We start from the raw sequence: 14524 nt of genomic DNA, 5'->3' as shown, positions 1-14524 counted from the left end.
AGGCAGAGAGGCAATGGGAAAGATGGGGAAGGGTCACACTTTTTCAATAGAAACAGATTCATTCACTCTTATGTGGCATCCACCTTAATGTAAATAATTAAAGAATACTACAATGACAACACTATACTAGCTTTTGGAAAAGCATGTGTGTTTGTGTCCTACTGTATATATCTGTGCCACCACACTAAAAGAGGGAATAAGTCAGATAATAACCATCTTCTCCAGAAATTGAATGTCAGATACCAAAAACGACCAGTTTGCTTTCTTGTTTCAATATCCAGACCATTGGGATTTTTATGCATCCTGTTTTGTTATAATTTATGTTTAAGTTATTTTTTTCATTTGAAATTTGGAGTACAAATTACAGGTAGCATCAAAAGGATTGTTGGCATGCAAAAATACCTTACATTTCTCCTTAACCATGTAGCAAGTGCCCGGTGAAAATGACAACAAGGCTTAAACTTCAGATTCAAAGCTTATATTTCCATCCACCTCTTACTGTCAGAGCTGGCATGGCTAGAAACAGTGCAGGGTGACTTTAAGGAAAGGAACCTGAAACCACAAGGAGAGGACGGTGATATCGCTAATATTAGATTCATATTTTTGGTTTTCATGTACAGGGAGAGAACTTTACTGTAGTTGTTTTCTGTGATAACACTGTCCTCTTGTTGTTTTTTCACGTTTTTTTTTTTTTTTTTATATGACAGGCAGATGTGACCCGTGTTTCCTTTCCTATGGACCTTTAAAGAAGAACAATGGCTTCATCTCATTACAGTAATGTTGTTGTCACCTTATTCTCCCTGCATTAATATTTCTTGCCTTTTCAATTAAACATAATTAAAGCTCCATTAAACATACTGAAGGTTTTATTGTGAGAAAAATATGTAATTTTGTAAATAGTGGAGATAAGTGGATTAATTCCATGTCTCCACTGTGACAGATTATTAATACTGTACATATGACTTTGAGATTAGATTATTACTATGGTCAATGGTATATGGACAAAGGGAAGAAAGACAACAAGAATAAACTATTTTACAGTGATGAGAAGTAGCCATGGTCCACTTTAACTATCATACTACGATCATAAAAAGATGCTAACTCCAATGCAGGGGAAAAGGAAGGGAAAAACATTCGATAAGGTGGAAAGTTAGAATTCACGTCTCCAGAAAATCTAAAACTAGTGCTGGACCATGCAGACGAACGCACACGCCTTACGAAGGAAAGCCGCATTTTTCTTCACGGCTCCACGCAGAGACCGAAAGCGATGGCTTTTACCTGAAGATAGAGAGCATGGCTCAGCAAGACATCCATGTTTATAGACACACACACATGAATACACACACATAGGCATTCACAACTGGCACAAATGTGGAAATGCACACTGTAAATTCAAACACAAATCAGCACAATTTCTCATACTGATGTTGATGTTGAACATAACCTGTTGCAAGGAAACGAAACTGCTTCTGCAAAAATGACATTCCCTTTTTACAGTCAGTCAGTTAATCTCCCTAGACTTTGCCATCATTACCAAACTAACCTTCTCATTCATCGTGGGAAAAGCGATACAGTGATTGACAGATAATACTCTGACCAAAAACAACCACACACTACGAACATTTGTCTTCATGTAAAAACACAATTCACAACAATACTTACAGGCCTGTATCTCATCATGTACAGACAGTGTGATAGAAAGACACATGCAAATGTGTGTGTCGTCTCTATATGAGTGTATGGTCATTAGCAAGACATTCGTGATGTGAAATTCCAGCTGTTCTCTCTCCCAGATCCTCTCTATACTTCTCTCTCGCTCATACACACTATCCCTTTGTCTCTGTACCTTAGCATCTATTTTCCCTTCCATATTCCTCCAATAGGCTGATCTATTGTCAAAGTCTCCTATCCCTTATTAGGACATGCTAAGGTGTGTGTGTGTGTGTGTGTGTGTGTGTGTGTGTGTACACGCATGAGCCTATGCAAAATGTCCTGGGCAGCAGGAACAAACTGCCCTCATTCATCTTCCCAGAGGATCCATCCAACAAGGAGAGAGAGGGGCAGAGCAACAGAAAGAGCAAGCGACTTGATTTTCCACCTTTACAAACAGGGATGATTGATCCTTCTGATGGAGAACACTGGTTCACACATATAAATCAATGTGTCAGATGATCAAAATCTAATGGTATAAGTTATACCATTTAGTAAAAGTAATGGACTGAATCTTGCATCTGACTGAAACTCACAGCTTCAATGCTTGTAAACTGTTATTTCTACAGCAAATGGTTTTCATTTAAAAGATAAGCCAGTTCATTTTCGTTCTTTTTTGTTATTTTCCACTTCTGTTATTTTGTTATTTTTTATACACGTTTATATAGGCACATACTTTTGCCTACTCCTATCTTGGGTTTGGCTGTACATTTTCACATCATATTGTAAATCAGAAAATATAAGGCTTGGGTGAAAAAGACATCTGGATATTGTGCTGTGACATTGTCTGATTAGCCCAGTGGTAACAGGTGAAAACAAGTAAATTTGTTATGGATCAGCCACAGGGATGATGCACCTTATTGTCATGTAAATTTAGTCATTAATTTGATCTTGCTAATTTTTTGAGATTCACTGAAAGATTAGTTCTGTTTGCAGTCATCAGGGTCTCTCAGAATATGCCACAGTGTTTTGTTGGAGGTGAGCAGGTTCTGTGCAGTATATATACAGAATGCAAGTGCTGCCGCTCCACATTTAGTCTTGATTATTCATTCATTCATCATCACTGTGAGCAATTTGATTTACAACACATACAGAAGACGAAAAACAATGCAGACGCGTTTTGTCTCGGTTTGTCCACATTGACCCTCCTGTTCTATTTATCATGTGTGTCTTTCAGGTATAAAGAGATCAGGGCTCTACTCTCCCTCCCCATAAATTGTAGCTCAGTCCTGGGAAGATGTGCCATGTGTGGCAGCCTCTCTCTGGAGGTGTTGCAGAGAGAGACAGGGTGCTAATATGTCTGTATAATTCCTGTCAGAACACAAGTAGACACATTCCTAAGGGTGTATACCTACAGTATGTGTGTATGTGTGTGAGTTTGTGTAAAGGCGTGTGTGTTAGTTTGTGAGTGTGTGCCCAGGGGCTATTAGCTGCAGTCTGACACAATCCACTAATATCTAAACAGGTTTCAAACCTCAGGAGGATTTTCAGCCAAAGCAAGCAGACAACATTAACATCCTCTCAAGAGTGTCAGTCAGTCAGCTGGTCTGTCAGGAGCTCAGCTGTTTATTCGCTAACTGTGAGCAACCATCACGTTAAGGACTCTCGTCAGCTCACTGCTTATAGATTTGACACAAACATATGAACGCCCACACAGTCGGCGTCATCCTCACAACTTCTTGGTGCACTAAGCAGAACATATACTTCTGATATAAACGTAAATATTCCAAATCTATTTTACAAGCCTATTTTTTTACTAAACCCAAAACACAAAAAATCTTAGCTGCCAATACCACAACAGTTCATCAGTATATATCAGTGATCCTCAAACTGAAGAGATCTTCACTGTTCATGATAAAAAAACAGACACTGTAGTACTCACGATTTCTGGGTTTGTCATCGTCTATGCCCTCCTCTTCATTCTCTGGGTCAATGTCTTCAGCCTGAGTGATCCAGTCTAAATAGCCCTATATGTAAACACACACACACACACACACACACACACACACACACACACACACACACACGCATATATAAACACATAGGAAATGTACTGCCTGGTTAACAAATATACAAACAGCTAATTCAGCTTTCATTATGTTGCTCCATGTTCTGGTACCCTACTCTCACCATTTCTAGATGATTCAAGGACACTTTATGTTATTTTTTGTCTTTAAACTTATATTTTCCTTCCTTCTATAAATCATATTGTAACTGTTAAAGCATCCTTTATAAATAAAGTTGGCTGATGGCATTTTAGATTTGAACCCCATACTCTATTGCCCTACCTCCTTGCTAGTGATTATGGCTGTTAGATATTAAATAAAGCTGTAATGATCTCATAAGATGATTAATTTTTGTCTAATGCTAGACATCATGTACCCTTGCTTCAATGTATTCATTTAGCAGGGACAGTTTATTCTTAGATGTATTTCCCAGTGGAGACTGAAAACTCTACAAGTTCAGTCTCATTTTTTAAAGCATGACAAAACCATACATCCTCTTTTGGCACGGTCCACAGCTGCCTACCTTGAGGTCCTCTTCCAGTTGCTGCTTTTCTCTGAGTTTCTGGAAGTCGCCACGAGCCTTGGCCTTCTCCCTCTCCTTGGAAAACTCTCTGGGAGGAGCGAAGCAGGATGGAGGGATGGAGGGGACAGAGGGAACGAAGGGGAGAGACAGGAAACACAGAAAGCAGAAAAAGAATCTGAAAATCTAGATTGAAGGTGTCGCAAAAGACAAGACTGTGATAACACAGAATATTATACTTCAGAACAGGAAGGAAGGAAAACCTGCTAAAGACAGAAGAGGTGTAAATGAAAGAGAAGAACTCTGCCAAGGAGAAAAGATGTTAGTGTGCAAACAGAGATGAAAGTGCATCCAGACAGACAAACTCAAGCTGGATTCACATCTCAAACAATCCGATTCATCTCAATATATTTTAAGCAGCCGATGGACATTTCTGCATAAACACACACTAAGAGTTTTCATAAGCACACAACATTACAGGTGATGCTGCAAAGGCAGTAATTATACTACAAGCAACAATACACCATTTGTACTGTACTATGGTTTGACTTATCTATTTGGTCCCAATGCTTGTCCAGTATAAATCACCAGGATTGATACAGCTACAGTTACATCATTAAATCTGGTGCACTTGGTGGGCTGTAACCTGACACCCTGACTGACTGATAACTGAAGAAGGTTGGAAATGTAAGAAACTATATCACAAACAGCGACTCCTCTGCATTACCTGTATTAGAAATACACAGCTGTGTCTAAACAACAATAATAAGCTAACAATAAAAGCAGCATTGTTAGACAGATATAGACATGAATAAGAAGTACAATAAAAGGTTGGCCCCAAAGTGTACACAAAACAGTCTTGTTCCTTTTATTTATGTGTACTGCTGCCATTCCAGGCTAACAGGGCACCAGGTGTTCCCAAGCCTGCAGGGAGAAGGAGTTCCTGCAGTGTGCTCTGGGGCTAGCCCAATTCTCCACCGAGTTGCAATGTGGTTGGTACAAATCCAGAGGGAGGCACAAAGAGGGTACTCCTCACCAGCTGTACCACCTCATTTTGCTCCTGTCAGAATGGAGGAGAAGCAGCTCTGCACTCAGGCTGTCCTGCATCACTGAGCTCCTCACCTTTCGGCTGTCATCTTATTCTTTTGGTCACAACCCAGAGCTTCTGGCCATTGCTCTGAATGAAGCTAACAACGGACTGAGAACTTCATTGTGCCTCGGCTCTCTTTTCACATAATGTTTGCAGTTCTTGTTCCTAAAACGCTTCCTGTCTCAGGCCTGTTTTTTACCATTCTGCCTTTGTCATACTCCATCTATCCACCAGATGCCCTCAAACTTTCCCTCCATTCCCAATCACCTAACGTCACCCACCCACATGCACAACTGTTCCCTGTTTCCTCAGTTCTCCCACTATTCAAACCTGATAGCTCCACCTGCCTGTGGCCAGATCGTCCATTGCGTCACACCAGCTGTACAGCCCCAGCCTTTGTTTGAGTCTGCTTGTCCCACCTGTTTTAACATCTTGCCTGCTCCTTTTGCTCTTACCATTGGTGTTTTTTGCCTGACTGCCTGTCAGCCTGATTGCCTGTACTGTCATTTTCACCACTAAAGCTACTCAACTGCACTTGCATTTGGGTCCTCGCTGCCTGTGCTCTGTAAACCAGCTGTGACATATAAACAAAATAATTCAAGACTAATAACATTAATGTGAGAGTGTGTAATTTTGCCATATTATGATGAAACCTGGTGAAATTACACCCAGGTGTCCAGTTAGAAAGAATTAAGTATTGAATGCTGCACCTAGGGAAGGTCAAAGACAGGCTGGAGCCACAGATATATTTTAAACAAAAGTCATTTGAATGAGACCTGACAGGAGCTTGGAGGCTTAGAAACATTTGGAATTAAAAATTGTACCAATTCACACTTGAAATGACAAGTTGAACACAGATCAGTGAGCAACAGGACTAACTGCTATATTCTCACCTTGTTAGAACATTAGCAGGAGACCAATCCTATTGATCTGTGTTTATGTGTGTAAATGTGTGTATAAACTGTGAGTGCATTTGGGAGTTCAAAACTCTAGAGGCATCATTTTCATTCATGTCATTTTTCTGCCCTAAATCATCTTTGAATTCTCTCCTTTCCCCACTTTCTCTCCCCTTTCCGTTTTCACTACCCTCTCTATTCTTTCTATTTACATGTTCCATCAAATCCAGACAAATACAGTCACACACGATGTTTCTGTCTGTACATTTGCCGCCCTCCTCCTTCCTGTTTAACCATTAGTTATTATGCCAATCTGAGACCCACACACACATCATGGAGGAAGCAGTTGGTAAAAGGTCAGGCTGTGTAGTGTGTTGACAGCATCATTAGTCAGAAGTCAGACAAAGAGTGAGGCAGCCAAACCCCCAAGCTGTTTGGACCAGATAGACCTCTGTTATTTTTACCACAATGTTGCTGTCACATCACTGTCGGTATGAAAAGTCGGATTCAGGTCAGTCAGTCAGAGTGAGACACTTCACGCCACTATAGACCTATTTGCAATCAAACCTTATAATAGTGTGAGAGTATAATAGTACAATAAGTAGAAGATACACAAAAGTGAATCTTTTTAGACATCATGATACCAAACTCATTTAAAATTAAACTTTAAAACATTTGAAAAGCTAATTAGTATTCTAAAGACAAGCGTGACATAAATTTCAAAATTTTTATAGTACATCCACTAAATGTACTAAGGATCCATCGTCAGTGTGATTTATGCAAACCTGACTTGTATGCTCACACATTTCCCATATTTTCATAGATGCTTTCATGCATTCCCAAAAACTGAAACCCAATATCTAATCTACACAGTGGTCTACAAACACAGCCTTTATTTGACATGATATTAGACTGGGAGTCTGAATTTATACAGTGCAGCTAGCCCAGGTTTCCCTTTATTTTAAATGATGATGACAATGTTTTGCACCATCCCAGGAGTGTTGAGAGTTGAGTATTTCATGATAGTAATAACTCTTCTCTATAGAAGCTGCCCTGTAGAGCTGCATTTAGAGAGGCAATATTCTAAAGGTCTCAGTGGCAGAGAGTACCCATCTATCCTGCTGAAATGTCCTAAAGCCAGATGCTGAAGTACAATTTCACTACAGTCAGCTACAAATGATAATGACTGGGAGTGTACAAGCAGTTAGCTGTAAAGCTTAAACGCCTCACACACGTGCTACTATGAGAGATATTTACACAAGCATCACCAACAGGTATATGAATGTGAATGCCAGCTGTCAGAATGTATTTTTCCTTTGGTCACATATGTAACTCTAGCATGTACTGTGTCCCTCCCCCCAAAAATTAAATACTATTAAAGACCATTTTACTGCCAGAAACAGGAAGCAGAAGGAAATAAAAAAAAGTTCCTCTCAGCAAAGACAAGAGGCAAAGCTCTCCATGAACAGCAGCAGAAAGGTGAGACAGAAGTTAGTGTCAAGTGACCTTTGACCCTGCCCTTACCCGCTCAACACCCCCAGAACCAAGTTTAGCACAAAGAAGGATCCGATGATGATTAAGGTGACAAAATAGACCCAGGGCCACCTGTAACCTACTGCATCATTCACCTAAGAGATGGAGAAATGGTCAAGAGGGACCAAAGAGAGGAGGGAGAAAGGATGGATGGAAAGCAAAGAGTGAGGAAGGAAGTAAAATACAGATGTGATTTATTGAGATAACAGGGATGAAAGCAAGTAAAGATCAATTAGGGAATGGTGTGAGGAAAGGGAGGGAAGAAGGGAGCATGGGATGGAGTTAGATCCTTAATATTAAATGGGCTATTTGCTTCTGCAGGATCCTTGCAGAGATACCGTGTATTTTCAGTTAGTGAACCACATATTTGGTCAGCTGTATTTAACTTACTGGAGAGATAAGAGAGATATTATAAATATGCCAACCAAAGCAGTGATAATGACAGAAGCCTGGAGATAGCCCACATGATAAACAAAACAGTTGCTCTTTTAATTATTTTGTGTGAAGAAGTTGAACGGCTGCTTTTCTGAAAAGAGAAGGTTATGGGTTAGAAGTCTAATCAGTCCATTTTGGTCACTGTGGAAGGAAAGTATTTTAGTTGGATAAGTTAACAGACTGTGTACCAAGACTCCCATGGATAGGACATCATTGCTGCCATCACGACAAACGATTCTGATTATTTTGAATTAAATAAAAATGACTTTAATTTTAAAAGTAATTCTGATATGTTACTTACAATTAATCATAGTATAATTGGTGTTTTTGCTATTGTTGTTATCATTATTTCACTTGTGTTAACTCAATCAAGTTCTTTCTATCTGAAAACTAATGTTTTGGTGGTTGCTGACAGAAAACGCTGCTGCGTATTAGGTGCAGTCTTTTATTCCTAAATTCCCATCTTTAATGCCATGTTTCTGCAAGTCCTCCACACTGTCCTCAGAAGAACCTTTATTGCCTGTTCTGTTTTCCCTGTTGTCCAGGTTTTTTTAGCATTCCACCTCCATGAGTGACCTGAGGGATGAATTATTTATGCTCCACTGTGTCCCTACAGGCCGGGTGGTGCTTGTACTAAAACAGTGTGACTTGGCAGAGCAGGATAAAACTGCACCTAGCTCGCCTCCTGGACAGCCACATATTGAAATAAAACATTTACACAAATACATGCACATTACATTACTGTAGGCAAATTTTAGCAGGTGCCGCTACAAATAGCACTAACCCTGTAGGCACGTACATGAACAGTGTAAACAGATCAAGCTGAGACAAATATGTAGGAAAGCCAACACACTACACTGATATTTAAATGTAAGTGGCTGAAAATAAGTCTAAACTAAAAAATAAAAAAAAACAGCTAAACAGACTAAAAAAGATAGAAAGAAAAAAGAGTCCAGCAAATGGATGTGTGTTTCTATTAGGCTGCTGACAAAGGATTGACTGAGTGGAACAGAAAGGTGAGAGTGGGACAGTCTGCTTACTTCAGTGGTCGTTAGTTTATCTTTCCTCGACTTCTAGGGGACCATGGCTCTCTACTTTTAATGCTGGACTGCTCAGCTGAGACTGCTGTTATCACCCTGCTCCTACTCGTGTTTCATTTCTTCTGTGTACCACTTGACTGAATCGGGATGCTGTTTCACGCTATTTGTCAATTTAGCTCTATTTGTACATTCATTGACCATCAGCAGGCATTCAGCAAGTCTGTAAATCAGTCAATATGCAAACAACTATTATATAATGTCCTGAAAAGATTATTTTGACAATGAGGAATATACAATAATAATATGATTCAGGCTGGTTTATGTTCAGTTTACAGCTTCAAAATCAAGTATAAGATGCTCTTTGGTTAAGGGAGTCTTGTTACATGGTCGTTTGTCAGCTCTAAAACACTACGTACAGCCGCAACATAAACCTACACATACACACATATGTACACACATGACAACAGTATAACCTCTTACCCGCTCAACACCCCCAGAACGAGATTGAGAACGAAAAAGGAGCCGAAGATGACGAGAGAGACAAAATAGACCCATGGCAATTCATAGCCCATAGCATCCTGCATCTGAGAGAGAGAAGAGACAGGGGAGAGAAGGAAAAGGAGAAAAGAGGGGGGTTAACAGGCATAGAGTTGGTAAGAGAGACGTTGATAAGGGAGACTGAAAGGGGTGAGAAGAAGATGTGGGAGAAAAGGATTTGAGTAGATTGAGTAAACATGGAGAGAATGACAAAGTGAATGAGAGGGGGCAGTAGAGGTTAAGGACAGAAAGTATGTTACAGAGGAAAGTGAAATAGGAAAGGGAAAATATGACAAGCAGGAAACAAGAAAATGTAGCACATATTAAAAAGAGCAGTAGAAAAGCCTGGCAAAGCAAGAGTGGTTGTATTGTATGATTAAGTGTGTGTGCACCCTTATATCTGCCTGCTGGAGAGCAGCTCCTTGACAATCCACAATTAAGAACACTAAACAACACTTAACTGCTTCTTAACTCAGCAACCAGCCTTAGCTCTTATATAGTGTTGTTTACATGGAGAAAATCTAAGGGGAATCAATAAAAATGCTTTCTTCTAGGATGTTGTGTTACAGAGGAATATACTGTATCACACTATTATCTGGAAATTGCACACAAATATAAATAATTGTAAAATTTAAGACCGTTATAAATGGCGAATGATGGGGACATGGTGATGTCTGAGCAGTCTACTACCCAGGAGAGAACTGTAACAGAATTGTCAGTTTAATGAGAGGATGATAGGAGAGTTAAGAGACAATACAGGGAAAATAACATAAGCAAAGTTGCTTATTTTCTGTGCTGTAAATTAAAGAGGTGCCACTTTAACACAATAGCTACTGAACAGAGAGGCATAAAGGGAGATGATGTAGGAGGAGTGACAGAGGGTTCATTTGCTACAACTGCACCAAAAGTCATTAATCTATATTCCCAAAAATGTGTGACTGTAAAACTATGGAAATGCCCAAAGGCCCAAACTTAATGATCCATGCAAACCAAATATGTTTAAAAGCTTGATGTTGTCTCAGTGTTTTCCATGGTCATTTGTACTTATAAAGGCTGATAAATAGTTCCCATTCATTATAAAGAGAGCAGGCTACACCAGTGCTTGCCCATAATGAGCAGATTTTGCACTTTAACTGATGTAATGCTGTGTGTAACAAAAAAAAACAAAGGTTGCAAGAGACAGGTTAGTTGAAGAAGGGGTGTAGAGCAAGTAAGCACTCTGCTCCATGTGTATACATGAACACAGCACACAGGCAGGGTAACCAGACCCCCCACCCCCCCACCCCCCACCCACACACACAAACTGTTCAGTGCCACTGTCACCTAATTGAGATGAGGTTACCTTACACAGTGTATTGTCTGCATTGATTTAGCCTGAGATATGAGCTAACAAATACATGTACACACACATCAATACAATCTGGATCTGAGTGTATTTCTCTCTGAACAATCCTTGTGTGCATGTAGTACTTGCTTTACTGAGCAGAGTGTTTTGCCTTATGTCTATTCTCAAAAGCCCTTGTGTTGCTGATGTTAAGGATATTTATTGATATTTATAGAATGACTACACACACGTCAAGCAGTATGATTCACTCACTCTTTCATACTCTATACACATGCAAACACACTATTGTGGTGTCCGGCTCACCCAGTACAGCACGTCCGTCCAGCCCTCCATGGTTATACACTGGAACACCGTTAACATGGCAAAAGCAAAGTTGTCAAAGTTTGTGATGCCATCGTTTGGGCCCTCCCATCCCATTCTGCAGTCCGTTCCATTCTGTGTGCAGTGTCGACCATAAGCTCCATTAGGTGCACATGGTGCTGGCTTTTCCTCTGCATTGGTACCTTTGAAAAAATAGATGGGAGCAGGGAAACATATTTTACTGCTACTTGGGAACTTTACATGATTTCTGTTTTTATGGGCACAAACTTGTTCTTTAGACTTTTTAATTAATTCCTAACATGTTTTGATACACTAGGAGGGTTTCATACTTATACTCAAATGGGAAGGCCCCTAACACTGTCTATGCAGAAAGATGAAGGACTTTTACTTCATGAAAAATACAAAATAATGCTTTATAAATATTTAGTACATCTACATTTAAAAAGAAATGATCTCACAGAAAAAGCCTACATTTAAAGAAGGTTAAAAAGGACACACTGAACCAAAAACAAATCGAGCAGCAATGTATAAAAAAAAAAAATCCATGTGAAAAAGTGTACTAATTATATAAAACAAGCTCTCTGGGGTGATGTATAGCATAACAGAGTGTATTCAACCAGCACTTACCCAGCGTAAAGCTAATGTCTCTCCTGGGACCTATACCATCACCATAACAACACTCAAGTCCATTTGTACCTGGAGGCCTTTACTGAAAATTGTTTCAATCATTTATGGTGGCTAGTCGTTCTATTATTGCCAAATTGGTCAAACTAAGAAACATAAATGATGGTTTAAATAATTAATGCAGGTAATCATTTAAACTATTAAAGGTATATGCTTTAATCCCTGTTTGCATTGCTAGCTGAGGGCTGATGTCTTACTGCACTCAGAGATTTATGCACAGATCATTCATACTTATTACCCTGGAGCTATTAGAGCAGTAAGATGAGAGTATAGCTATGGTTCACTTTGATATTTCAGTTGAAAAGGTTTTGTGTGGTACAGCATTGACCTCTGTTTCTGTTACTGGAGTTGTGTGTCTGTGTGTGAATACATGCTTACTGAACCATGCTTTCGCGCACAGCTGAATATACTGTACGCTTCAGAATTTATTTGAGAGCTAACATGGTGTATAGAAGTGTATGTCTCAGGTCGCAGTACGTATAGTGTAGATACTCTACCTAAATGCTCATAAACGCAGGTCTTGTGCATCTTGCCCATGAAGAGCTCCAGGCCAATAATGGCGTAAATGATGATGACAAAGAGGACCAGCAGGGCGATATGGAGCAGAGGAACCATGGCTTTGATTATGGAGTTCAACACTACCTGTAAACCTGCAGCACACATAAAGAAGAACTGCTGAGAATACACGCACATGGAGATGGGCACTGAATACATCATACATGCAGCAGGTGCAGTTAATCCCCATGTCAGCCATTAAACTGGCTATTATATTTATTCTAAACACGATTCACATTCTTTTAGCATGTGAATCACTTGGAGAGGGTCCCCAGAACACAGCATACTTATCCCTCACAATAGCTGCAACAGGAATATACTGGGACCGCAGTGAAACAGTGACTGAGGAATAGTGTTTCTTTTATGTGGAGTTTCTGGTGTTACATAAGATAGAGCATATTCTGTATATCAGTTGTAAAAACAATGAAAATGTTTAGATTTTTAAATAAAAACAGTTTTATTGAAATGTATTAATATTGAATTAATATTTATATTGAATATTTTGTGTGCAGCAGCACATAAACAACAGTAGCAGTGGAAACCTTTAAAAAGACAAATCTGTCAGTGAGTGTGATAATAAACTAGCAAACATGCCACTGATCAGTTGCCATGACACCAATTCAACACACAGTCCAATGATGTTGGACAGAGTTCAGTCTAAACACACTGTGCACTGCAGCAGTGATGCTTAAAACCAAACAGCAGAGTGTGGGATGTGCACTAGCACCCTGTGCATTTGTTTGGTACTGTAATCACAAGAGCTGTCACACACACGCAGGCAGGTGCACACATTCGCACAGCCTTCCTACACGATATCCTTTCCTCACTTCTGTCCTGTTGTTTATTGATTTCTGTAGTCACTAACACAGACAGGCTGACAGACAGCTCATCTAGTGCTCGTACTGTCTGGGTATCTGACAACAGGACAAGAGGAGTGTGTTTGTGAGTCTGTGTGTGTGCGTTTGTGCATTGCTGTGCCTCTGTGTGTGGTACCAAGCACCAATATCAGCTTCAATCTGTGGTTCGTTTGTTCCCCACCTTAGCCAGTCACCATTCACACCTGATCCCCAGAGCATATTGTCTACTCTTTCTTTTCCTTCCTTCTTTCATTCCCTCTTTCTTTCTTCCACAGCTCTCGGTACTTACTGGGCACTCCAGAGACCAGTCTGAGGGGTCTGAGTACTCTGAATGCCCTCAGAGCCTTGACATCGAAGCCTGCCGCCTTCCCTCCAATAGGGGTGGCCCCATCCCCCTTGGTGGCCTGCTCCAAGATTGCACTGAATAACCTGTAAGAGAGAAAGTAATCATCATCTTCAAGAGATACAGAGAGTTATGACTCCTGCATCTGCAGTTGTTGTCAAACAATTTTTCAATTACTCAATTACCCAAACTGAACCAGCTACATCGTTTAAATCATAATCTATAAAACAATCCAATCGCTGTAAATTTAGACATGAACCTAGTTTGAGAACAAAATTTTAACCGCAAACTGTGAAGGCATCTGTGCAGTTTCACAATCAAATGTGTTTTTTGGAGGAAAGTCAACAGTAGAAAATAAAACTGCTTAATTAGTTAGCTCTGCAACACAACAATAGAACATGTTTCATCTGTTCTCTCTGTATTTCACAGATAAAGATATGTGAGACGCGCAGCTTTAATGATTTGACAGCTCAACAGAACACTGTGCATGTCTGTAGTCAAGGGAGGTGTCTCCAAAAATGTGTTGTTTGTGTGTTTGTGTGTGTGTGTGTGAGTGTGCGTGTGTGTGTGCTGACAGTGCTGTCAGACATAAAATAAAATCTAATGCTACATGATCTCACACAATGTTTCCTTTCTCTAATGTAATCCAGTA

At 39.9% G+C, this 14524-nt stretch overlaps 1 protein-coding gene across 3 annotated transcripts in view; it reads right to left on the bottom strand.

Moving 5' to 3' along the window:
* cacna1c (calcium channel, voltage-dependent, L type, alpha 1C subunit) overlaps nucleotides 1-14524 on the bottom strand; it is a 149703-nt gene that overhangs the window by 50072 nt on the left and 85107 nt on the right. For 2 of the 3 annotated variants that reach the window (XM_026326403.1, XM_026326404.1), the window contains exons 4-9: nucleotides 13819-13958; nucleotides 12615-12767; nucleotides 11416-11615; nucleotides 7747-7850; nucleotides 4240-4327; nucleotides 3593-3677 (exon numbers count right to left, since the gene is read on the bottom strand). In XM_026326403.1, the coding sequence (XP_026182188.1) occupies nucleotides 3593-3677; nucleotides 4240-4327; nucleotides 7747-7850; nucleotides 11416-11615; nucleotides 12615-12767; nucleotides 13819-13958 (770 nt within the window). Of the gene's footprint in view, nucleotides 1-3592; nucleotides 3678-4239; nucleotides 4328-7746; nucleotides 7851-9710; nucleotides 9815-11415; nucleotides 11616-12614; nucleotides 12768-13818; nucleotides 13959-14524 lie in introns of all 3 variants that reach the window. The other variant, XM_026326405.1, reaches the window with a different exon arrangement.

This window comes from Mastacembelus armatus, chromosome 23 (genome assembly GCF_900324485.2).
Source record: "Mastacembelus armatus chromosome 23, fMasArm1.2, whole genome shotgun sequence".
Taxonomy (NCBI): domain Eukaryota; kingdom Metazoa; phylum Chordata; class Actinopteri; order Synbranchiformes; family Mastacembelidae; genus Mastacembelus; species Mastacembelus armatus.
Note: the sequence above shows the minus strand (reverse complement) of the source record. Positions and strands in the feature narration are given on the sequence as shown.